We start from the raw sequence: 25,840 nt of genomic DNA, 5'->3' as shown, positions 1-25,840 counted from the left end.
GACATCTGAGGCATCAAATCTGAAGGAGTTATTCCACACGTCATTTTAAAATTTAGGAAGCAGGAATATTTAAATTCAATCTACTGTTCAAGACAAAAACAGAAGCAACAAAAACCTGTTTCTCCTTTCCATGCTCCTTCTCCAACACAGTTTCTCTCAATTAACTCCTCTTAGCTTGCCTGTTTGCCAAAATCAAACTCATTATCCCCCTATTCAAAACCCATGTCTATTTCATGTCATATTTTACTATAAATCCCAGAATCTAAGCTTCAAGAATCACCCCTGATTCTTCCCTCTTTCTAACACCCAGGGGAACCATGCAATGTGTTTACCTGGACCGTACTGGTTTCTGCCTGGTGTCCCAGCAAAATGATTCACAACATCCCCATTCATTTCTAAAACTGCCCAAATTTAGATGCTAATTTATACAGTCACCATTTTTATAATCCTTACTTTCTTAGTAACCAGTTGCAGAATATTTCTCTGACTTCCTAATTTATTATCAGAAGTGTTAATAGTCTCCCTTCATTCAATTTCCCATCATCATGTGCCTTTTTGTATATAGAGCCACTCTGCTAATATACCCTTCTCTCTCTTTCCATTTGTGAATACCAATCTGGGAATTCAGACCAAGTGGCATTTCTGCTGTGAAGCCTTCAAGACACCTCCAGTCATCCTCTGTGCCTCCTGAAATAACAGTAATTGCAATGCTAGTAACGCAGACTGAACAGACTTGTGGACACACGGGGCGAAGGGGAGGGCAGGATGGATGGAGAGAGTAGCATGGAAACACACACCACCGTATGTGAAAGAGAAAGCCAGGGGGAATTAGTTGTATGACCAGGGGACTCACACCAGGACTCTGTGACAGCCTAGAGGGGTGGGATGGGGTGGGAGGTAGATTCAAGAGGGAAGGGACATATGCGTACCTATCACTGATTCATGTTGACGTCTGACAGAAACCAACATAACACTATAAAGCAGTTATACTTCAATTTAGAAGAAGTAACATAACATTTGTTGAATGTTCTTTATGTTCTGAGCTTAAGCAATTTTAAGTATTTACTTAATATTTATAATAACTCTATGAAGCTTTATTTCCCTCATTTTTGAAAATGTGGAGCTAAAGTTCTGGAAGATTAAGTAATTTGGCTAAAGTTACAAAATTAAGCTATGGAACCAGGACTTGAAACCAAGTATATCTGATTCTAACCCAAAGCCCCTGCCCTGTACTATCTCACCTGTACCAACCATCATTAGTATTAGGGTTTCTCTGACCCAACACATTTGAGTTTGTGCTGTAACTATGACCCACTTGGTCACCTTTGTGCTTTAATGCTTCTCAGTATATCCTTCACTGGAGGATCCGTCAAGTATGAGCAAGTATCCTCTATTTACCTTAAAGAGACTGGGATGACCTCAATCACAGCAAAGGGCTTTGCTACTTACAACACATACAATCGTGACTCAAAGCCGGTTCTCCGTTAGGCCAAAGGCATACAGTGTTTGCTATTCAGTCATAAAGTCTAAACAGGTTGTCTCATCTGCAATCTAACTAACTAGAGAGTGATTCAGGATCTATTTAGAGTTAGGCCACAGCTACAAACAAGCAGTTTTAGGCAAAATCTAAAGGGTTTATTTGAGTAGCATAGTGCTATTTATTGGTAGAACTGGGGTGTCATTTAAAACTTGCAGATTATTTGCACAGAGATTTCTAGCTTCTTTTGAAACTATAGGTCAACATTTTTACATGCTGTAACAATTAGGCATTAATGACTGCTTCCCGTAACTGGGGATTATCCTCTCTTACTCTGTGTGTATCACTCTATGAATTCCTAAAAAATGAAGTCAAGTGTCAGCTGACATCATCATGCTTATGCTCTTGCTGTTCTTAAGAGGAAAATGAAATATTTCTAGTACATATGTCTCTTAACAGGTTATTTATCCATTCCATGAGTTTCATGCATTTGGAAAGACAGCAGATTGGTAAGTGTGCATTTAAATGCAAACTAATAAAGTAATGCTTCATGATGATATTACACCTCAGAAAGAACTACGAACATTAGAATAACTGATTGATGATCTTTATCAACTAAAAGTGTACATTCAGTGGGTTCTATGATTATCCACACACATACATTTATATTCAGGCCTGGGATCCCTGGAGAACGATGATGAGCAAAAGGATACCCGTGACTAAGGTCAGAGAGAGAACCAGCAGAGGGCAGGATCAAGCTCCGCAAGACTAAAGAAAAACCAACCAACCTCACAGGGAATTAAAATGTAGAAATACATGCTCTAGTTGAGAATTTACACTAAATAGTTTGACAACAACAATATTTTAATTAAGGTTGGAAAATACAGACCAAAACTGAATTGCCCCTAGAACGAATCCTAAATTTTTACGATACGATGCTCCTAACAGAACACATAAGGCAGATTAATTTAAATGTGCAAATGTTGCTTGCTCCACATTCATATCTAGGGACAAGACTGAGTATAAAGCCCTATTCAGTCACTCCAGATTTGGAATATCCCTGGGGAAATAACAGAGCATGGTAAAAGGTTCTATTAGCAATCATCAATATAATCTCACAATTCCTATACCTAGGTGGTTACACATTTTACTTTGCTAGATGATGGAAGATAAAAGTCAGCCAGACAGTATCATCATGTCCAAGTAAAACACGTCATCACACAAAGTCTCAGGTTTGAGGCTTATTCAAAGTTCACGTATTTTCAAGGGGCTCTAAATTTAAACATGTATTTGTGGGCTCAATTTTAAAGAACTTTTTTTTAACCTGTCCAGTAGTACTAAAATCAAGTCAACAGTCTTTCATTGTGAAGTGCCTTATATTTGATCATCCCTATCACTTGTTTGTAAACTGGGCTCTCAGGAGTCCCTCACCATTCAGCCACAAGAGGGAGAAGCAAGCAGATCCCTAGACCTTAAGACCATTGGTTAGGTCTGTTCTCTATGCTGAGTATTCATACTTTAGATATTGTGAAAATTTGAAATCACTCTTCTCCTCGGAATGGTTTAGCCTAGTTTAAAATAACCTAATGATGAAATCAAAATTCTGTCAAACTTGGGGGAGGGGGGATCCATTCTCTATTATAGTCTACTAAACCCCAGCTCCTCCTGGAATGCTTTGATGTCTAAAAGCAGGAAAGTGAGCTCTTAGAAGATCACTGATAACCACATTCTGCAACAGGAACAAACAAGTGTTTGACAGAACTTAATAAAAACCTTTGTAAATAATTAAAGAAGACACCCTCCACTCAAGCTCATTTATGCAGGACTTTAAAACAGGTAAACCTGTAAGACATTTAAATATGCTCTGAAAAAACACAGGCAATCATCTCAAACAAAACTGTTCAGTGAAGAAGTTTAAATTCTCTAATTTAATGTTTGTATTATCATAGTGTGTAGCATTTAATTCCTAGGACTCCATATTGAAAATATAAAATGCTCATTTAGCGATGAGGTTTCCATGGGAACACAGCTCCTTTTGGTGCCCAGCAATAATTAGGAAGAGGGGCCACAGCTATGCTCTGAGTGTGAAGACAATACAAAGAAACGTTACCAATAAAAATTTGGAAGTTATAACAGTTTACAAAGAGAAACAAACATGTCTGTTTAAAAATCATTTAGATATTCGAGGCTATGAGACAACTGATGGAAAGCAAAAAAAGTACAGTCAAGTGGCTACAGAAGAAAAGAGTTCAGTAGAGGTTAGTGACAGGTACACACCACCATCCACCACGGCATGCTCTGTCTTACCTGAGGAGGAGTAGGTGTGGAAGTGGGTCTCCCTATAGGTGGAGTAGGATTTCGGCTGCCACCTCCAGACATAATCTCCTCTGTTATGTCTTTACCTCCCTGGTTTGGATCCCGAATTCTTATCTATAAGGTTATAAATTAAGACAGCATATTTACAGATGGATGTCTATATAGTAGATTTATAGGAATATGATGTATAAAGGTGCAAACTGGGAAACCTGTCAAACATCAAAGCTGATAATCACCACATCTGACTTGATTTCAATCAGAGAACCATAGGGTGTCATTCAAAGGAATTTAGGCCGTTCGTGGTGGCTTGAACCAAAGTAGCACAACAAGCTAGCATGAAACCTAGCTGGATGAATTTCTAGGTCAAAAAGGCAAACTATTAACATTTATCTTTTAAGCAATGCCAAACTGATTTTATTTGTAATGCTTAAGTAAGACAAAGTTCATAAAATAGTTGTAAAATATGGAAGTTGCTCTCTAAAGTTTTAAAGGCCTAAATGGTTCTCTAGCAAAGTGAAAAATATTCATATCCTAAGGCAAAGGAATAGAGGTTTATGTTGCAGATAACCTTATATATGTATGTAAAGATGCTCAATGCAATGCTTTTTTCAGCAAAGACACAAAAAGACCTTAAAGGCTGACCAAAAACATAGTAGTTAAAACTTTATATTACATCCTTACACTTAAACAACAAACAGCAGTAGAAAAAATGAGACTGCTCTACACGTACTAATATACAGTGACTGTCAAGATGTATTGGTAAATGAAAAGATACAAGATACAGAACAATGTGGATGGTAGTCCTGTCATTTGGTGAGGGCCTGTGTTTACAGACAACAGTGGAGAAGTACTGCATGAAGATGGAACGCCTGGGTCTAGGCCTTTCGTCCTGGGACAATGCTGAGACATAGAACCCACCTCTGCTTGTCATTAAACCCAGAGCTTACCAAGCCATCCGTGGCTTTTTCAAAATTTCAAAGCACTCACTAATAAAACCGCCTGAACCTGGAAGCGTTCTAGGGAAGACGCTTAAGATTTCTACTATCAGTTACAGAATCTTGTTTCTACTATAGTTTTATGTATTATTTTTCAATCTATTTGTTCTCCCTTCTTCTTCAGTCACATATATTAATACTGTCTTCTGTTTTCACTGCTTTTTTTAAAAATTAACTTTTCTGCATTCTAAGAATGTTCAAGCCCTACGTCTACCATGCCGTTTTCAACATTTCCAAAGCATAGGTTTTCACCTGTAGTGTCAAGACACACGAGCATGTCTTGTTTATTATGACATGTGCACAATTTACGTCTGATTAGAAAAAAAAAAAAAACTAATTCTGAACCTAATTAATTTTTATTAAATGAGAGTAATTTTAAGATGTCACTCACATCTATTTCGGAGAAGGCAATGGCAACGCACTCCAGTACTCTTGCCTGGAAAATCCCATGGACGGAGGAGCCTGGTAGGCTGCAGTCCATGGGGTCGCTAAGAGTCGGACACAACTGAGCAACTTCACTTTCACTTTTCACTTTCATGCATTGGAGAAGGAACTGGCAACCCACTCCAGTGTTCTTGCCGGGAGAATCCCGGGGACAGAGGAGTCTATGGGGTCGCACAGAGTCAGACATGACTGAAGTGACTTAGCAGCAGCACATCTATTTTATCTGTGTGAATCTGAGACACTCTTATAAGTACCACTCATTTGTGTTCTGATGTTTTAAAAGACTGCAAGCCACTCTTCTATAAAATATTCTACAGTGTATAGTTCATACTACTGTGCCCTAATTCCCTTAGGCCTGACTGAATGGACAGTGGCAAAGCTTCTGTTAAATTTATTAAAAACAATTACAACACATTTTCTAAATTCTGCTTTCTGTTTCTTAAATCTGCTCCATCAGAAAGATTTTCCTCGTTGTGCTCAGTACTCTATTTTTTCTTGTGCTACTTTCCCCGTCAATTCATATTTGAATATATAGCTGATTACATCTAAGGTTAAAAGACAATATGGATGTGAAAACTCAGCTCAAATTCCTCTCACTTAGTAAGACCTCAGAAGACTAAACCTTCCCAGTTCTAGAGCTGCATGGCAGTTAGCATAGCTAGCTTAGCGCATGTTGAAAACTGACATTAAGCAAAGGGTACTTGCACCATCTCATTACAGGCTCAAACAAATCCTCCAGGTGTAGTGGACAGGATATAAGGGAGGAACAAAAATTAGCCCTCATTTGTGAACTGAGGTGAGTAATTAGTACAGGTGTAGGTAAACTTACTTGATAGAAAATGGACATTCAATTTTAAAATGAGAAAAACTAATAACCATCTCTTACTGTTTTTTTCTCTCTCTTGGCTGGAGGGGGCTGTTGCTGCGTAGGCACTATGATAGGTGCTGACTGGTACACTGGCTGACTTGGGTAAAAAGGCGTTCCTAAGGAATTAGAAAACAGTGAAAAAAAGCATTCAGTTACTTTGTCATCAACTATAAGACTGGTAATGACACTGTGAATCTAGACAAGTAGTTTTAAAAATGTAAAAAAAAACAAACATCCTTCTCACTTATCTCTTTCCACTAGCTCACCCCTTTCAGCTACTAAGTGGTTAAAGAATGATTCCCAAACAGTCATATTTTCTTTTTCGGCACCCCCTAGAAAAAAGCAATTAAATAACCAACTCCTACAAACTGACACCAGAGTTACTGCTTTTAAAAAAAAAATCTACTCTGGGTGCTCACTGCCTCCAAACGTGATTTTCAAACTAAGGTTTGTGTGAATGTGTTCTGCATGTGGGTTTGGTCAGGGGCTGGATAGTGCAGCTCGTTATCTTGTGGGCTGCTGCTCCTATGTCACTTCAGTCGTGTCCGACTCTGTGCGACCCCATAGACGGCAGCCCGCCAGGCTGCCCCATCCCTGGGATTCTCCAGGCAAGAACACTGGAGTGGGTTACCATTTCCTTCTTCAATATCTTGTGGGCTGGGGTGGTCTACTTCCTCTCTCTACCTGCAGAGAACTACTGCCACAGGGAGCCATCATAAAGGCTTGAAGAATGCTATTTTGGGGGCTGTAAAAAGGCTGGTAAAAAGCAGCCTAAAGATAAAGTCCAGATACTTAAGGATCCAGGGCTTCCCTTGTAGCTCAGCTGGTAAAGAATCTACCCACAATGTGGGAGACCTGGGTTCAATCCCTGGGTTGGGAAGATCCCTGGAGAAGGGAAAGGCTACTCACTCCAGTATTGTGACCTGGAGAGTTCCATGGACTCTATAGTCCATGGGGTCACAAACAGTCGGACACAACTGAGCAACTTTCACTTTCACTAAGTATCCAGGTTCCACCTTTCTAACTACATTTTCTACCATTCTTAAACTCCACACCTTTGCTCCAGGGACAACCTATTCCTATCCCTTGTGTATATCAATCTCAACATTGTTCATGCCTTTGACTACACTGGCCTTCTGCCTGAATGAATCCTTTTTAGCTTTCAAAACTTTGACTATTATTACAATTAGTATTAAACCAGAGTACTTATAGTAGAGGTGGTAAGAAGGGGTCAGATACTGGATATTTTTGAAGACAGAGCCTACAGACTTGCTAATGGATGGGATGTGAGTATGAAAGAAAGAACTGTCAAGGAAAATTCTTAAGGTCTTTTGTTTGAGCAAATGGAAGAATGAGGTTCTATTTATTGTGTTATTCATTTATTTATTTACTGGGATGAGGAAAAGTAAGACATTAGGGCAGAAAAATCAAGAGTTCAATTTTGGACATGAAAAGTTTTGAGATTCTTATCAGACTTTCAAACCAAGATATCAAATATACAAAAAGAGGCTCAAGTCTGGAGCCAGAGAATAGGTATCCGTTTTGGAATTAGACTACATGGACAATATTTAAACCATGACACTGGGTAACCCAGGAAATGAGTACAAACAGAAAAGAAGCCCAAGGACTAATCTTTGAAGCACTCTATGTTATTTATTTTTTAAAGTAGTACCTTTTTTTTTCTTTTGGCTGTGTTACATGCCTTGTGGGATCTTAGCTCCCTGATCAGGGATTGAATCTGGGCCCACGGCAGTCAAAGTACAGAGTCCTCACCACTGGACCACCACGGAATTACCAAGGCACTTTATGTTGATTATAGGCCACAGATATGAAGAAAACGCAGCAAAGGAAATGAAACAGAAAACCAAGGCAGCGGCTGAAGTGAAGAAAACGGTCTAAGAATGGGCAGAGCGCTGAACTATGTCAGATGGTACTGGGACGTCAGGTAAGGTTTAGCATAATGAAATTCACTGGTGACCTTGACAAAAGTTGCTTAGACTGGGGTGGAGTGTGCCTCCTCATTAGGGTGGGTTCAGTAATGAATGAGATGAAAGAAAATGAAGACACTATAGATAGCTCTTTTTCTTAAAAGCTTTAAAAGGAAGTAGAAAAATGGGCTATGGGTGGACAAAGATATGAAGTAAAACAAACCTTTTTTAAGAAAAGATGGGAATGAAATAGTATACCTGTATGCTGATGGAACTAATCCAGCAGAGGGAGAAGAAAATGATATTAACAGGAAAGACAGACGAGAACTGCAGAGTAAACAGCCTTAAATGGGTATATACATACATGACGGGTGCATAAGGCATGGCTGGCCTTTAGCAGCCAAAGTAACAAGAAGGACAAATGTGTACTAAGGTAATTAATACCGGTAAAAATCCTTGGTACTTTAGTAAAAAGTCAAATAATGTAGCTCTATTATCACTGTCATTATCGACATCAACATCCCACCATTATCATAATAATCTTCAAGTGGAAAATTCTTGGAAGCACTATGATTTTCAGTATCAGAACTCTGCAGGTATCAATCCGGTTTTGAGAATCAGATTTGGAAAATAACTAAACAGGGCTGATTTAAACAGCACGACTAGGATTTGAATAGGTTGTGTGTATGTGTGTGTTAGTTGTTTAGTCGTGCCCAACTCTTTGCGACCCCATGGACTGCAACCCATCAGGCTCCTCTGTTCATGGAATTCTCAAGGCAAGAAGACTGGAGTGGCTTGCCATTCCCTTCTCCAGGAGATCTCCCCAACCCAGGGACTGAACCTGGGTCTCCTGTATTGTGGGCAGATTCTTGACAGTCTTGAGCTACCAGGGAAGCCCTCTGAATAGGTTAAAAGACAAAAAACACTTTCGCCATCCTCTAGTACTGAGCAAAGAACTAACAAAGTAGAACTCAAATAAGCAATTCTATGCTACCACATTACGTCACTAGCTCCCAAACTCAGAAAACAACACCCTAAAATTGGTGTCAAATGCTGCTACGCAAGCAATACAATTTGTTCACCTTGCCATATTTTTTAAGCTAAGTGAAATAAGATCCAAAAGGTAAAAGGTGAAACATCCCTTAAAAAAATCAGATTCTTCTAATGAAATATTTTCGAGTCACCATGACTGGGGCAGAAGCTGATGTACAATATATGCACAATAAATACCAGCTGAATAAACCTGAGAGAATAGGAATAGTCTTAGTATGCTGCTGCTGCTGCTAAGTCACTTCAGTTGTGTCCGACTCTGTGCGACCCCATAGACGGCAGCCCACCAGGCTCTCCCGTCCCTGGGATTCTCCAGGCAAGAACACTGGAGTGGGTTGCCATTTCCTTCTCCAATGTGTGAAAGTGAAACGTGAAAGTGAAGTCGCTCAGTCATGCCCGACTCTTAGCGACCCCATGGACTGCAGCCTACCAGGCTCCTCTGTCCATGGGATTTTCCAGGCAAGAGTACTGGAGTGGGGTGCCATTGCCTTCTCCAAGTCTCAATATGGTGGTGATTAAACACTGAATTAGTAAAACAGTTAATCAACTGTAGACCCCAGCAGAGCAGGCCTTCTGCCCTACCAGACAATAGTTTTACTATATAACCTAATCCAACCTCTTACATATGCAAAGACATTTAAAAAACATTTATCTATTCTATTAAAATGTAAATCACCTCATTTGCATTTGCATAGGCATGCACATATTAGGCAAATTACTTAATGTTTCTGGACCTCCTATTCACGGAAGGAGGTAGATCCGTCTAGATCAGCAGGTCCAAACTCAGCTTAATACCATTTGTTTTGTAAATAAAGTATTATGGGAAGATATCTACAGACAACACTACTCTCTATGACTGGTTTCCCACTAGTACGGAAGAGTTGAACAGTTGCAGCAGATCTGCAAAGCGTAACCTATTTACTATACACAGCTCTTCAGAGAAAACGCTTGCTGACTCTTATTCTATCAGTGGTTCTCCGAACCTGGGTCTATACAAAAGTTGTCAATAATATATGGCAATATTTATAAAATAATAACCACAAAATATACACACATATAATTATAAGCTTGCCAACTTGGACACTATTGGAAAGGACTGTTCCTGCCTTAAAATTATTTCAGTCCTATTCCTTTGTTATTAAAGCGGGCTTCCTATATGAAATAATACAATAAATAGCAGTTTTATTTAAATGCCTTATTGGCAAAATTTTAAATGTAATAGTTATGTATGTTTCTTCCTTTATTTTACTTTCTATTTATTTCACTTGCCCAGGATATTGAAAGGGCTGGGGAAAAAAAATCAGACTACTTCTCATTGGCAAAACCCCAAGCATAAACACCACACAAATTAATTCTGAAAGGCAGGGCGAATAATACCTCAACATCTACATTCCAGAAAATATCTAGCCCAAATGTCTTATATATTGCAGGTCTTCCAAAACCTTTCAAAAATCTTCAATTTTCCATAGAAACAAAGAAAATATAGTGGTTAAGTATGTAGGTTGGCACATAAAATCAATGTATCCCATACTATACCCATCATAATAATAATGTATACCACATCACTGAACACAGTATTGCTGCTTTGCAAAAACACAATCAAACTAAATTTGATGCCAAAAGTTACCCACCTACACAAACCATGCGGGACGATGACTCCCTCAGCTCTTAAGACCTCAACCAGGTGCCCAAGCCCCCACAGAGACTCAGGAAAAGAGTAGAAAGAAGATGACAGAAGGAAAAGGAAAGGACATGACAGAGTGAGGAAGGAGGAGAGTACACCAGTTTGAAGAGAAAATGGGGCCATCTACCACTGCAAATTCTCAACCCGTTTTTTCTTTCCCAACATCACTCCCACCATTAACCACATCGTTTTGCTCCCCAAAAGTGTATTTTTCACTTTGGGCAATCACCAACTAGGGTTGGCCTGGAAATAATTTGTCCCCATAAGGTATTTTTCTGACATAACACATATCAGAGTATTTAAAAAACACTGACAAGAGAAAAATTGAAAAGTGACACTGAGCAAATACTACTCATTAGTTATTTTTCCTTCAACACTGTAGAAACACTGCAAAAATTATACAAAACTCTATGATCTTAGTTACTGAAATTCAATGTAGCTAATATTTTTGAGAATCACTATTCAAGGTTTAAACCAAGCAGGGGGTAAACTGTTAGTCTGATGGAGTGAACTCCAACGTTACAGATGAAGAACTAAGAACTCTGGGGTGCGGGGAGAGGGCACAGTCCACTCACCTCACAAACTCCAGCAGAAGGGCAAGAGTGAACAAGTCTTGGATTCATTCCTAGCCAGTTCAGAAAAAAGAAGGTCCTCTGCACTAGAAGAGAGGACTCTTGGCTTTGGAACACAGAACTAGGATCCTGTCCCTACACCCACATTTACCCAATGAAAAAGGGAGGCACCAGAATCAGAGACGAATTAAGAAATAGGAGTGGAAAGGTAAGAGAAGGGGAGTTTCTAAAAAGAGGAAATAGAAGGGAATGTTTATGGCTTCAAGACCATAAGACCATGCCAGCTGACATAAAGCAGTACAGCAGAAGGACCAATAATTGATGGGAACCATTAGATTACAACTTTTGATTCTGATAAAAGCATATTAACTAGTGACATGTTTTAAAATGAAAACGTCTGGCCAAAGGACAAAAGAAGAACCTAAAGTTCTATCAGAGAAAAGATTAATTATGATTTATTCTTAGAATAAATGTAGCTTGAAATTCTAAACGTGATGAAATGAAGAGATGTCCATGAATACACTGTGAGATGGTGGGAAAAATCGGAAAGTTTCAGAACATTAAAAACAGTCTAAGTTCATTTGCACTAAAATTATTTAAAACAAATGAAAAAAAATATATCAATCTGTTAAATCATTATTTCTTTAGGGAGTAAGGAAGAAGAGAAACTGACTACTTCAACCTTTTATGTCCTATCTATATTATTTGTACTTTCCATCATTGGTTACTTTCAAAATGGAAAATTTTTAAATTCTTTCTAATCTTAAGGAAACTAGGGAAATAGTGTTTTAATCTAGGTGATAAACTACCTACTCAGTGTCTTATTAGATCTAAGTAAGAATTTCCTGGGGAAAAAGATTATCTATCAAAAGGAACAGACATTAACAATATGAGATATAATTACACCTCAATAAATAAAACCAAAATGTTGTAATACTGTATATACACATCATCAAAATATTTCCCTACTGTTAAACTCATCTATATTGTTTCCATATAGACTACAGCAGTAGTATTAAGAGCAAGAAAGAGGCCTGGCACAGACTTACAATAATGATGAGTCAGAAAGTCATTTATGTGATCTGTAAATAAATAGTAGACTCTGCCCGTGGCAAAGGTCATGAGGAAGGAGGCTCAGCATACGCAAAGGCAGGATCGGGCCTCAGGAGTCCCCCTGGAAATTCTCGAGCATCTACCCCCAAAACCAGAGTCTGCCTACTTTCTGCTTTGTGCTCTCACCTACACCTCTGACTTTACGGGGGGCTGTCCCCCACCACCTCTCTCTGAAAAAGAGTTAACTTACACCTCCAGTTAATAAAGTTCCTGGGCATGACAAGAGTGTTTAAACTGTCTAAATACAGATTCCTTTGAGCAGTTAAAAGACTGATTAGAAATTGTATTGGTGAAGGGTTTTTCACTTGTTGGGCCAATGTTTGCTGCTAAGTTTCCATATCCCTTACCTGCTGTGTCCCTGGCAGTGTATTGATTAATATAATTGGTGTAAGTAGTAGCTTTAATGTTTGTAACCTTGGACCCTTGAGTTAATTCTTTTCTTGTTATAGCCCACCACACCTTTGACCTATAGGAATGCAACTTTATCTAATGCTTTTGGAGGGTGGCGCCTGACTTTAGAATAATCAGCTTTAGAGAAAAATAAGTTTTCTGAAGAAAGGATCTTAAAATGTTAACAGGCCTCTTGGCCAGAAGATGATGTAATTCACCTAAACTTTTGCATATGATAAGTTTGCAGGAAGAAAGCCTGGCTTATTGCTGACTCTACCCCTTCCTCCATTATCCTCTATGCACAACTTAAGGTATAAAAACTACTTTGGAAAATAAGGTGCGGGCCTTGTTCACCGAAACTTGGTCTCCCCATGTTGTTCTTTCTCTCACCTTCTGGCTGAATTTCCATCTGGGGCGTGGTGGCTCGTCAAGCCTACTAATTTTGCCTGGGCTTCTAAGATCTGACCAGGGAGGCCTTAATGTCTCCTCTCCTTCGGGAGAACGGGAGGACGCCTGCGGCCTACGTAGGTGATGTAAATTCCTTATTTTGGAATTTTATTAGCTTTCCACGTAAACCAAGTTATTCAGCCTCTTTTCTCCACTGAATTTTCTCACTGAGCTATCCTTATTTAACCACTCTTTATATCTTTAATTCTATCATATCCTGATCGCTGAAGCTGTCTCCCCTTCGAAACCCCTGACTCCACCGGGGCTAGACCCCGGTAGGTGAGATACTTTTCAAAATGATTCTATAAATTCAAAGATATACCTGCATTCCTTTTGCAACATGAGGTTAAAGAAGAAATACTATTAATTTTAGCATGTTTACTGTGAGAGATAATCTCATCTTGAAGTTTTTCTCTTAAATTAATTCAAGATAACAACAGCCAAATTTACACTTCAAAATAATTTTCAGAGCAAGTACAAAGTGTACAAGTACAAAGACACTAGACTTGTGTGAAACTGTGTCTTAAAAGTTAAGTTCAAGGGGTGTACAAGTACCTCAACAGTGCTAGCAATATTCTATGTCAAAGCTGAGTAATGTGCACATATAACTTTCCTTTAAAATATATGTGTATGTTCATTATTCTGAAAATATCAAGTATTTCTTAGTGAAAATACCACTTAATAAAGCCATGTTAAATAAACATATATATATATCTCTGAGACATATAATGAAGTTATAAAGTATACCATTTTGAAACAGCAGTTTCAAAGTAAAAGGAAGGTTTTCCTTTTCTAAAAGAAGTAAAGCTAGGCAAACACTTGGCTGCTTTGCCTATTTCACCTGAAAACCTAAGGGAAATCTCCTTGGGGTATTCTAATACCCATAGATTATTCTAAAAGGTTTTTAACTGAGGAACTAATCCCAATGTTAGGAAAATAGTTAGTGGATACATGTTTTTCTATGGCAGATAACCATCTTAAAAGAACAAGTTAAAATTTTAATATTTCCTTGCTGTAACAGAGAAGATTGATGTTTACTGATTCTTAAAGTTTAATTTTTCTAGTATTCACTGATTTTATCACTTAAAATTGGCTTTCTATGGAATAAAACAAGTGTGGGATGTCACAGATGCTTACTGAATAAGATAAGTAATTTTTATTACTCCTTGGTTTAGCACTGGTTCACACACCAAGTATAAACATGGTGCTTGCTTTTGTACACTCAAAGTACTTGTAGTTTCTCAAGGCATTTTCACTTAACTAATTCTCAAAACCTCCCCATGACACAGATATCACCACAATTCTGCAGAAAAGGAATCACAGGTACTCTGAGTTAAATTCAGGCATCCCATGTATATTCTCTAAGTGCCTGCCAGTCACTGTCCTCGAGGTACTAGGGATAGAGTGGTAAACAAAACAAACAAAATTCCCTGCCTTCATGAATATCACATTCCAGTGGGAAAACATCAGCAAATGTTTTGGTAAATGATGGTAAATGCTTAGGAAAAAAGAAATCATGAAAGGGAGATAAGGTATATTTATGCATTTAGCAAAAATCCAGTAAAAATCTAGATAATGATGAGCTGGTAGGAGACATCAGACTGAGACATGGGCCCTTTCAGGACAGAATTACTAGCTCCTTCAGAAGGTGTCATTAACTAAATACATTACTATAATACTCTTTCCTTATATGCCACTCTCTTAAAACAAAGCTTTCAGGTCAGAACTGTTTGCAACATTTTGTTTAAAAATCCTTCCCTGTGGTACAGATGGTAAAGAATCTGTCTGCAATGCAGGAGACCTGGGTTTGATCCCTGGGTTGGGAAGATCCCGTGGAGAAGGGAATGGCAACCCACTCCAGTATTCTGGCCTGGAGAATGCCATGGACAGGGAGTCTGACGGGCTACAGTCCACGGGGTCGCAGAGAGTTAGACACAACTGTGCGCTAGCACTTTTTCACTTTCACACCACCAAATCTCATTATCTAAACTGTCCTGCTACACAACAAAATGGAATGAGCACAACAAACTAGCAGAAATTGCTCAAATTTTCACACTTACCGTAAGCACTGGGGAAGTCCCCAGGTCCTGGCCCAGGATAAAAAGGACCTGGTCCTGGTGGTTGAACCGGGTACTGTTGTGGTGGCCCAACATACGGAGGGCCACTGTGACGGTACTAGAAGAGAGGAATCAGAGACGCTGATAAATACCATGAAAGTAGCTTACTATGGAAAAATAAAGGGGTGAGTATGTGTGTGTGAGAGAGAGAGAATCATTTAAAGGAGGTGAAGTCACTTTGTTAAACACATTCAAAATGCTTGCTGAACATTAAGATGCAATGAGTAGATAAAAACAAGGATTTTCTGTATAGTACAGGGAACTAAATTCGGTATCTTGTAATAACCTATAATGGAAAGGAACTAAAAACCTGAATATACACAGGTGTAACTGAACCACCTGCCACACATCTGAAACTCACACAGGACTATAAATCAGCTACACTTCAATTTTAAAAAGATGCAATGAGGATGAAGAAAAAGGTGTGCCTTACGAACGGCCATATAGCAAATGAGAGCACAGGCAGGTATCAGCTCACGGAAAAATTATTTCAGGCTGACAGCTTTCAATGACATTGAACAACATCCCTGGAACAGCTAGTTACTGAGTCTACTTTAGAGCAACTGACTGTGGGTAAGGGACTGGGGGAAAGATAGGATATACAAACAATTTCTCTATCATCTTAGAAAATTTCAAGAGATGAAAAAAATACCTCCTTAACAATATTACGAAAAACGACAAAATGGCTTAGATTTACATCCAACAAAAAAGTTCACACATCACTAAAAATCGATGCCATAAGCCATCCTCCCTGCTCCCCCTGGTGAGAATCTGAGTCACTCTCCACGCTGCTACTGACGGACCACGTGGATCTGAGAGATACTTTACCTGTGGTATACAGTACTGAGGACCCTGGGGCACTGGGTACGGCATGGGCAGATGGTTAACCATCATGATGTGCTGATTGGCCTGATACACTGCAGTGGGTGTCTGTGCACCGGGTCGAATGGAAGGGCTGCTGTTCGGGATGGTGGCTCTGGGAGGCTGTATTTGAGGCCTCTGGAAAAACTGAGGAGGGGAGAAAAAAAGATTTATTTATGTATTTTTATAAAAGGCAATATATAGATTTTACTATCATGAGCTTTCTCCTTTTTTTCCACTAACAAAAATCTTAATAACTTGAATTAGAAATACAATATAACATTTCACACACAAAAAAAACATTCTACATGAGGCCCAGCCACACTAATTCGTTTTGATCAACGTTGTCACTCATTTGAAAACAGTAGGGCAGTTTCACTTTTAAAATGAAGTCTCAACTAATTGAAACTAAAAGTTCTATACCACAAATGATTAATGTTAAAACGTGTGGTAAAATATAACAAAAGGGGCAGTTGGTATCTCTCTAAAAGTTGTTCCGCTGTATTATATAAAAGCATTCCTGCTTTCATGAAGAGTTGATGGCTCATTATCAACTTATTAAAACCTAAAGTAGTCCCCTAAAAAAATACCAGTCAAGTCATTTATAAAACATTTACAGTAACAACAACAACAAAAATCTGTCTGGACATTAAAATTTTCATCTCAGTTTATCTAGGTCAAATTAAATTAAACTTAACTGTGAGGGTGTCACATGCTAATTGACATATAATGGGAAAAGCCTTCATTTTGAAAACAGTGGCAATCTCATACGGAACTGAACCCAGTTTTGGTTTCTCAAATAGTTTGCGATAAAAGTAGAAAATCTAGACAGGCCTTTGAATGGTCTGGAAGGAACTTTCAAATGGCAACCAGTACTTGTGGTTGTTTATGGTTCTCACTGCGGGCTTAAAAGCCTTGAAACAATATACCAATAGGAAATTCCCACTGTGAGCGCACGTATGCGTCAGCACACAGTCACTCTCGCTCTTAGGACAAAAATAAGGGAATGGAGAAATAAGGACGCCATGCAGAACCGGTAGTTTGTTACCTGGATGGGTCTGAATCCTCCCTTCAATTATGAAGCAAGAAAGCAGCAGGAAACAGAAAGAAAGCCAATGGAAAAGCTTACAGATCAGTAGGAAGGGGCAGGACATAGCATGCAGGTCAGCAAAAACATCTTTCTATTCAGTAATAATAGGAGAAGAAGGAAGATCAGAAAGTCAGAATGACAGTTCTCCACTTGAGAATTCAAGGGCACATGGAACTCAAGAATCGAATGACATTTAATCAAAGTAAATAAATCCAGAGGCAAAAATATTCTAATAGTACAGCCACAAGTCTTAACAGCTTGGAAGGAAATGTCTGCTTACTGGACAAGCACAGCTGGAACTACTGAGGCCTATTCCTGGCTCTCATGCACCCCCATGATATGATTCAGCATTAGTTATTCAGCTAAGACCTACTTTTCATCTTGAGTGGAGATGAGCATTAACAGTAGGAGTGCCATTTGGTTACTTTCAAGTTTGTGAAAGTGCCAGGAAACACCTAAACTTGTCAACTTTTACCAGACTCCTTATGACAGAAACTTGCTCTTTTCAACTAACTAGGTATGTAAGAGGCCACCTACAGGTTTAAAATGGGAAATAGAGTAGTAGTCTAAAAATGTTCAGCTCCAAAACCTCCCGAGTTGTCTTATGATTCCAGATGTGAGTGCTGCTATTGGTCCTAATAAAGGCAAGCCTGACCTTTGGGCCTGCTCAGGTTTTATCATGTCCTACTCTTGAGTATCAAGCTACCCACAGGTGGTAGGAAGTAACTTTTCATCTTGTGTTGAATTGGAAGACCTGGGATCCAGTGCCCAAGGCTCATCCCCATTCAGCCCTCATATCCCAGGGCAAAGAAAACCCTAAAGAAAATAAGGGACAGAAAAGGAACAGACAGGAAGGTATAGCAGGAGAATGAAGTGAATGGGGAAAACCAGAGAGTAGTTGGTGAAGATGAAAAGAAAATTCGAGAGGCAGGAGGAGCCTGGGCTGGATTACAGAGACAATAGTCTTCAAATTATCTCTACTGACACAGTTTTGGTGACAGGCACAAGAATTTCTGTCAGTTAAAACCAGGAACATTGGACTAGTAAACTTTCCATGCTAGACTTCACTTCTCTTAATTACACAGTAGACAGAATCTATTTTTCATCAACATATGTGAGCTGTAACCACACTTCAGGAATGAACCGAGGTGTTTTTTGTAACGCAGTATATGTATCAGGAGCCACAAAGCTGTTACAAGACTCAAGGAGAGCAGGGTCATTCATCTGGCTCAATATATCGAGCACTCCTAGATGTCAGGCACCCTGGATACAATTAATTCTGTAAGATTCCTTTCCATGAACTCTAGAGGGCAGCCAAGACAAGGAGAGGATCAAACGCACACACGTGATGATCCACTGTGGTTATTATCAACTACTTTTGTCAAAGTACTTATTGCCTTTGAAGACACATGGTGTTACGGGGAGGTGAGGGGGCTAGAGGGAGAAAGGAAACTATTCCATTAACTTATTCCATTAACAAGAAAAATAGGGGTTCAGTTTTCCCATAACCACTTTCCTTACCACTATCTTCTAACTGTTCTGCTCTAATTTTTAACCAGCTTGTCTAGACTAACTGAGATTACATTTTACTCAAGGAGATTTCTGAACAGGATAAGATTGTTTGCTTTAGCTGTTTTGAAAGAGAAACAAAACAAATGTTTCTAATGATATTCATAATAACATATACCTGAGCCAGTAAAACACTAAACTTGTGTTTATGTGGACATACAATATACTTTTTTTTAAATAAACTAAGACTTCAGCTTTGAAACTAAAAAATGTATTAAACATGCACACTAAATAACATCAATAAAGATTCATATAGCACTTTCAGTTACCAGGTACCACTCTCAACACTTTACATATACATATTAAGTTAATCCTCATTACAAATCTCTAAGGCAGATACTATTATTAACACCACTATTAGATAGATATATGAGGAAATTGAGGGGGATGGGGAGATTAGTAACATCCTAAAGGTCTCCCATGTATAATTTAAACATATTCAGGTTCTGAGCCTGTACTTGTAACTGTTACACACTCTACCTCTCATGAAACAGAATACCCTTTGTAATTTCAAACATGTGATATGTCAGTCAGAAGAATTCTTTTCAAAAGCTGAAGGCATGTGCCAGGACATCTATCAAACTACACTAACGGGTAGCACATCAATCATAATTGATTACTGGTAACAAAAACACCCCATCAATCACTTCATGAAAACTCATGTATTATCAGTTAGGAAAACAAATTTCTTCTTCCTACAAGACTCTTAATTCTCTATTTCCTTCAGAGTTACTGAAACTTGTTCATACATTTTTTTTTATCCCTGGTACATTTAACAGGCTTACATTTACTCAGCTTTACTGCACTAAGATTTTTACAGTGACAGGCTATTTGGAACTTGTTTCTTCTTTTTAAAAAAACCACATTTCTCTGTCTGTCTGTCTGTCTCTCTCTCTCTCACACACACACACACACACACACAGAGGAAAAGGTATAATGGCTGGACATGCAAAGGAATAAAAAGATATGGATTCTCTTCCCTCTTAACCATTCAACTGTAAATACAGCATTAGATTTAACAGTGGGCAGGCATGGCAGCAAACCATAGGTTAGTGAAAAGTGTGGATGTGAACAGGCTTTCCCAAACTGCTTCCAGTGCTTCTGAATACTTTTTCCTCTCCACTGAGTGCTGAAGAATCATTACAAGAAGCAACACATCCTGCTTCTGGAAGCACAGTACAGGCCATTTAGTCTAACCATATACCTAAAGTTTGAATCTCTTAAATAACATGCCTTTGGTGCTATCAGACTTTAGCAACTCAACACAGTTCTACTGTGCTGTTAAATGGGAGTTCTGACACCACAAAAGTTCTTCCTTCTACTGGCTCCAAAGTTTCTGAACCACCTATCCTCCGGTCTGACATCTACCCTCCCCAAACTCACATCGAAGTCAAATCCTTCCTCTCTGTAAGTGACAACCTGCCATTGCTGGCAACTTATCACTGTTTTTTGTTCCAGGTCAATCACCACTCTGAACCCCTTGTCATTCCAACAAAGACTTTTAAATTCCCTAAACAGCTTACTCTTTTCTCCTCAATTTTCTCCCACTGCTCAAAGTTCTCAAAGTAGAGAGCCGAATATAAATTTCCAGGTCTGCCCAGAATGTGCCAGGACCTCACTCAATAAATATCTGCTGCAGAATAAAGGAACAATATCTCTCTTTTATTCTGGCCAATTATGCTTCCATTAATGAACAAGGATCACAGGAGCTCCTTTGTCAAAACATTTTACTACCAATTAGTACTGAGTTACAATCATCTTAAACTCTTTAATCTTCTTTATACATAACCTGGCAATAAGTCATGCTCTTTACTTCTCTGTGTACTCTTACAATTGTGATTTGAATCTCATATAGAAATCAAGTGTTTTATTCCTTTGAAAATTTATCTGGCTAATTTCAACCCATCATTTCAGATTGTATAGAATCTTCTGTATTCAAAATATGTCATGCAATGTCAAAACTACATCATCATCAGCCAATTTGCCAGGCAAGGCATTAATCCAAGTCACTGATAAAAATGCTGAAATGAGACAGGCAAGGAGAGAAGAACCTTGTACAACATAAGTATCATCTCCAAGCTTGATTTCAATCTGTTTAGTCTTCTGTCTTTCACTAGTATGGCCCACTAGTATACCAGGAAAATGGCAGAGGAAGAGGACAGCCCCATTTGAGGTGGTACTTTGGGTAGCTCCAAAGGGCTAGGATACATTTAAAACAGAGGCTGAATTTATAGGGGACTCAAGATTGCAAGATTGCTGACCTTCAGAGAAACACTACAGAAGCAAAAAGGAAAATGTTACCTCTTGGAAAATCCTTCTAAAGACACCGTATTTATACCTTTACCATAGTTTCCTGGCCAACAACATCTGTCATATTGCTTTTTGAAGATGATGTCCATGTCTCTTTTTTTTGGTGGTGGGGGTGGGGGGGCGGGGAGGTGTGGTGTGTGTGCTGTGCAACTTGCAGGATTTTAGTTCCTTGACCAAGGACTGAATCCGGGCCCCTGCAATGAAGCCAACCATTGGACCTCCAGGGAATTCCCAAGATGCTGTCAATTAGAATATAACATTTCTTATGAATTTGTTCTCCTAACATCATCAAAAGACAAAGACATCTCTAAAAAAAAATCTATATAATAATCAGAAACTCTTTGAAAAACACCTATTCATTTTCAGCAACTATAAAAAACTTATTCAGTCACATTAGTTCTTCCTACGTCTAAAACCACTGAGTACTTATTAATTTGCAAAGCAATAAAAACATATCAAAACTATGCTTCTGAAATCCCTAGTTTTTTGCATATGTATTGATAATTCAACCTACTGGAGGGATAAACAGATTCTCAATTAAGAATTTTTAGGTTAATGCTGCTGCTGCTGCTAGGTCGCTTCAGTCGTGTCTGACTCTGTGCGACCCCATGGACTGCAGCCCACCAGGCTTCTCCGTCCCTGGGATTCTCCAGGCAAGAACACTGGAGTGGGTTGCCATTTCCTTCTCCAATGCATGAAAGTGGAAAGTGAAAGTGAAGTCGGTCAGTCGTGTCCAACTCTTAGCGACCCCATGGACTGCAGCCTACCAGGCTCCTCCATCCATGGGATTTTCCAGGCAACAGTACTGGAGTGGGGTGCCATCGCCTTCTCCGATATCTTTTTTTAAAAAAATAAGCATGCAAGGAAAAATAATAGTGTTATGATTTTCTGATGAGCTAGAAAAAGACAAGTGTTAAAGAGCCCACATAATGGCATATCACTCAAGTACGAATCAGATGTTCTGCTGACTTACAACAATTTATAATGAAGGTTATTCATTTAAAATTCTTTGTGTTTTCCTGCACATAGCCTATATTATCAGATAATTTAGATTTCACTAAGAATTAGGAGATTAGACCTAAGGAATTAAGCCCTATAGCTGAGCTGTTCAATAGGCAGCCACTAATCATATGTGGTACTTAAATTAAAATTTAATTAAAAATTCAGTTCTTGGGCCACAACGCATAATTCAAGCACTCAACAGCTACACGTGACTAATGGCTTCCGTAGTGAATAGCACAGATACAGAAGATGTGCTTCTATTAGACAGTGCTCCCTCAGAGGATTGTGTCAGATGGAGGAAAGAAGTCCCTAAGGATTTTGTCAGGAACAAGCTAGTGTTCTGTCAGATCACAGCGCAGAGTCTGGGAAACAGAAGCATCCTTGTAGAACACTTCATTCACAGGTAAAAACAGCTTGGTGAAAGGGAAAGGCATCTTAGTGCTAAAGGAAACTGACGCTTATCAGGGGCCTAGGATGTGTCAGGCACTGTGACAGGCAGGTATTTTAATTATCACAATGCCCTTAGGAAATACATGCTCTTATTATAATACTTCAGTATTACTTCACGTGTGAGCATATTTTACCCATTTCACAGATCAAGCTGAGGTCAAAGGTCAGTTTACAGTAGAGGTTAGATTGAATGCCAGTTATGACAACTCCCAACCTATATTTTCGTCGCTGTCTCTGCTGCTACCCTGTAACTCCTTGTGAGTTAGGTACCAGATAAAACTGCCCATCACTGGCCTACATTAAGCTCTGGTACAAGAGTTCTGGTAATAAGACTGCACAGATGCTTAATCAGATTTCCTATCCATTAAACTCTGATATGCCAGGTCTGGCCCTAGAGGCAAATTCAAAACCTTCATTTATTTTATTTTCCAAATCTAAGAAACTGCCTAGAGCAATACAAATATTTCTCTACCAGGGACCGGGACGTCAATTTCACCAGCACAACTTTGAGTACAGAAACCTTTAGAGGTCATAATGGAGAGGATGGAATGCAAGGCAACTGTTTCTTCCTTTTTAAAAAATCTTTTTGCAAAAAGAACCAAACTACAATAGGAAAACATGTATAGTTTCAACGCCTGCCACCAGGTAACAATTCTTTGATGCCAAACACTGTTAAGTTTTGTGAAGCTTATCATTTATTAATGCTAAATCCAATTCCTTTGAACACTATGTGAACTAAAATCATATATCAAGATACTACAAAATGTTTTTGTTCCATGAACAATTTAAATTACCTCAAAATGCAAAGACTATTCAGCCATGGTATAAAACCAACACTTGATATTTCTTGTGAAATTCAAAAGTAAAATAAGGACAGGAACATCAGTAACTTTAAACCACAGCTACACAGTCTTCAAAGACCAGATCTACATTATACCAAGCCACTTGTTTTAGTTCTGGGTGTACGTTCTGTTCTTTCAGTTTCTAGGTACCTCGGGATTTTCAAACATTGGAAGAAAAATAGTTGACATATTTCTAAAGCCAAGATTGTTTTGCATATAAAATAAGTTAGGACTACTTCTTTTACTATTATTCTAAGCTAAAGCTCTCTTCAGGTTATTAAGTGCAAAAAGAGTAAGAACATCATTACTAGGCCAAAGACTCCCTGCAAAAGCCAAAAATTAACTGTACCAGGAAGATGATGTGGCTGGCACAAGCTTACTCAGAACACGGAATCCCTCTGACTTGAGGGACTCAAACAGAGCCCTGGCTGGGCTCTTAAGAAGATCATGGAAAGATCTGTTCAATGAAAGCAGTTCCAAGAAACACTTCCTATACCAGTTTCTTGGTTCTCTTAAACTAAAAATGTTAACTACCCAAAATCCTGTTGTTCCACTTCAATTCTAGTAACTTCATCTCACAAAGAAGAAAAAAAATACATAAGTTTCAGATTACTAAACTGGATGACGGTGTTTTCATAAGGAATCAAATAACTTATCTAAATAATTATTCTTTTTTTCTTTGCAACGTTTTGCCAACTAAAAATTGGCACTTGCCATCTGCCTCCATAAGGATTAAATCACAGACTGCTGCAGCCACTGACCTTCAACACACCCTGAAAGGAGTTCAGGGTAGAGATCAAGAATGAGGCCCTCTGTGCTCTGGGAAAAACTGGCAGAACAGGCCTTAGGAAGATAGTTTCAGAAGAAGCAACTCTTACATCTCCTCACAACCAGAAAAGCACTAAAATTACTTGTGGTGACGTCTGCTCCTCGTGACCAGCAGTAACTAACCTTCATGAGACTAGCGACAGAGACTAGCAACAACCTTCTCCAAAAAACTGTGTGCTTGATTGAATGTACTCCCCTTTCACCAAAAATCACTATACGCTGATCCTCCCCGCTGCCTCTTTGCAGCAGTTTCTCAGAGCTATCTAAGGTGCTGTCTCCAGGGCTGTCATCCTCATTTGGCCACAAGTAAAACTTAACCCACAACTCTCACCTTGTGCATCTTTTTTAGTCGACAGTTTATGGAAACAATTGTTACTAAACATCTATGAAAAGTTATATATGTACTACAGGACTTTAGAAACATCAAAACATCATCCAGCACCAAATTATTTCATAAAAAGAAAAAAAAATGAGATCAAAGCACTGAAAGGATACATGATTGGAAAGGTAGCCGCTGATGAATAATGCAATAAAGGAGAACTGAGAAATCTATTCACTAATTCTAACTAGTCAAAGCGGACTCTAACCCTTGATTCAACTCTTTCTGGCCAAAGCAAACAGCCATAGATGGGAAGAAAAAAAAAAAAAAAAAAATGGGGGACCTTCATTCAACTTAAGAGTCTGAAGCACAAGAAACCAAAAATATCCCAGGACATAAATATTTTCTCTAAAAAAGTGTCTTTTCTCTATGCCTTCAACATTTGTTTTCAACAGTACTGCTTTCATTATGCAAGCCTCTCTGTGTCTTGTTTCATGTCATGAGCATCTCCTTCTCCATGAAACTCTCAGGGTTCAGGTCTGAGGAGATGTCTTAAATGCAGACTTCAGCCCGCCATTCCTAAATGAGGAACAGTGCCACTTCCATACAGGGCATCTGGGAATGTATGGAGGTATTTTTTTTTCATTTTGTCTCTTAAACTGTCACTGTAGGAATTCCACTGGCATGTATTAACCCAAAGGTTGCTAAAGGAACTACAATATAGAGAGCAGTTTTTCATAACTGGTTATTCTATCCAAAATGCCAATACTAATTCCATAGGAAAACAAGCCAAACTGGCCCCTCCATCCATGAATACAAGATGCAAACTCTTCCTAACAAAGTCCTCGAAGGCATCCCACAACACTGGTTCAAGCTACCCGATCGATGCTCAGCAGTCCCACTCCAACCACTCTCTCCCCTACTCCACTTCTCCAAAGTAGCTACTGCAGCAGCCTGAGCCAAAGCTGTCTATTTCCTTACTTAAATCTGTGAGGCACAAGGGAAAAAAATTTAATTTTTGTTTAAAAAGGAAGAATATCAGAGTAAAAGCAGCCAGCTACCTGAAGTTTTCAGATCCAAAAGCAATGCTCTGGGTTTATGCTGTATCTTAATAACCCATCTTCAAGAACGGGTGTGGGTTTCTTGATAATGGATAAATAATAAATAT

At 38.8% G+C, this 25,840-nt stretch overlaps 1 protein-coding gene across 20 annotated transcripts in view; it reads right to left on the bottom strand.

The window, feature by feature from the left end:
- The window catches only part of EIF4G3 (eukaryotic translation initiation factor 4 gamma 3), a 350,697-nt gene that overhangs the window by 148,170 nt on the left and 176,687 nt on the right, over positions 1-25,840 (bottom strand). For all 20 annotated transcript variants that reach the window (XM_055574250.1, XM_055574252.1, XM_055574253.1 and 17 more), the window contains 4 exons: positions 16,230-16,409; positions 15,345-15,459; positions 6,119-6,216; positions 3,785-3,907 (listed from right to left, as the gene is read on the bottom strand). In XM_055574250.1, the coding sequence (XP_055430225.1) occupies positions 3,785-3,907; positions 6,119-6,216; positions 15,345-15,459; positions 16,230-16,409 (516 nt within the window). The remainder of the gene's footprint in view (positions 1-3,784; positions 3,908-6,118; positions 6,217-15,344; positions 15,460-16,229; positions 16,410-25,840) is intronic.

Source organism: Bubalus kerabau, chromosome 3, assembly GCF_029407905.1.
Source record: "Bubalus kerabau isolate K-KA32 ecotype Philippines breed swamp buffalo chromosome 3, PCC_UOA_SB_1v2, whole genome shotgun sequence".
In the NCBI taxonomy this organism is placed as follows: domain Eukaryota; kingdom Metazoa; phylum Chordata; class Mammalia; order Artiodactyla; family Bovidae; genus Bubalus; species Bubalus kerabau.
Note: the sequence above shows the minus strand (reverse complement) of the source record. Positions and strands in the feature narration are given on the sequence as shown.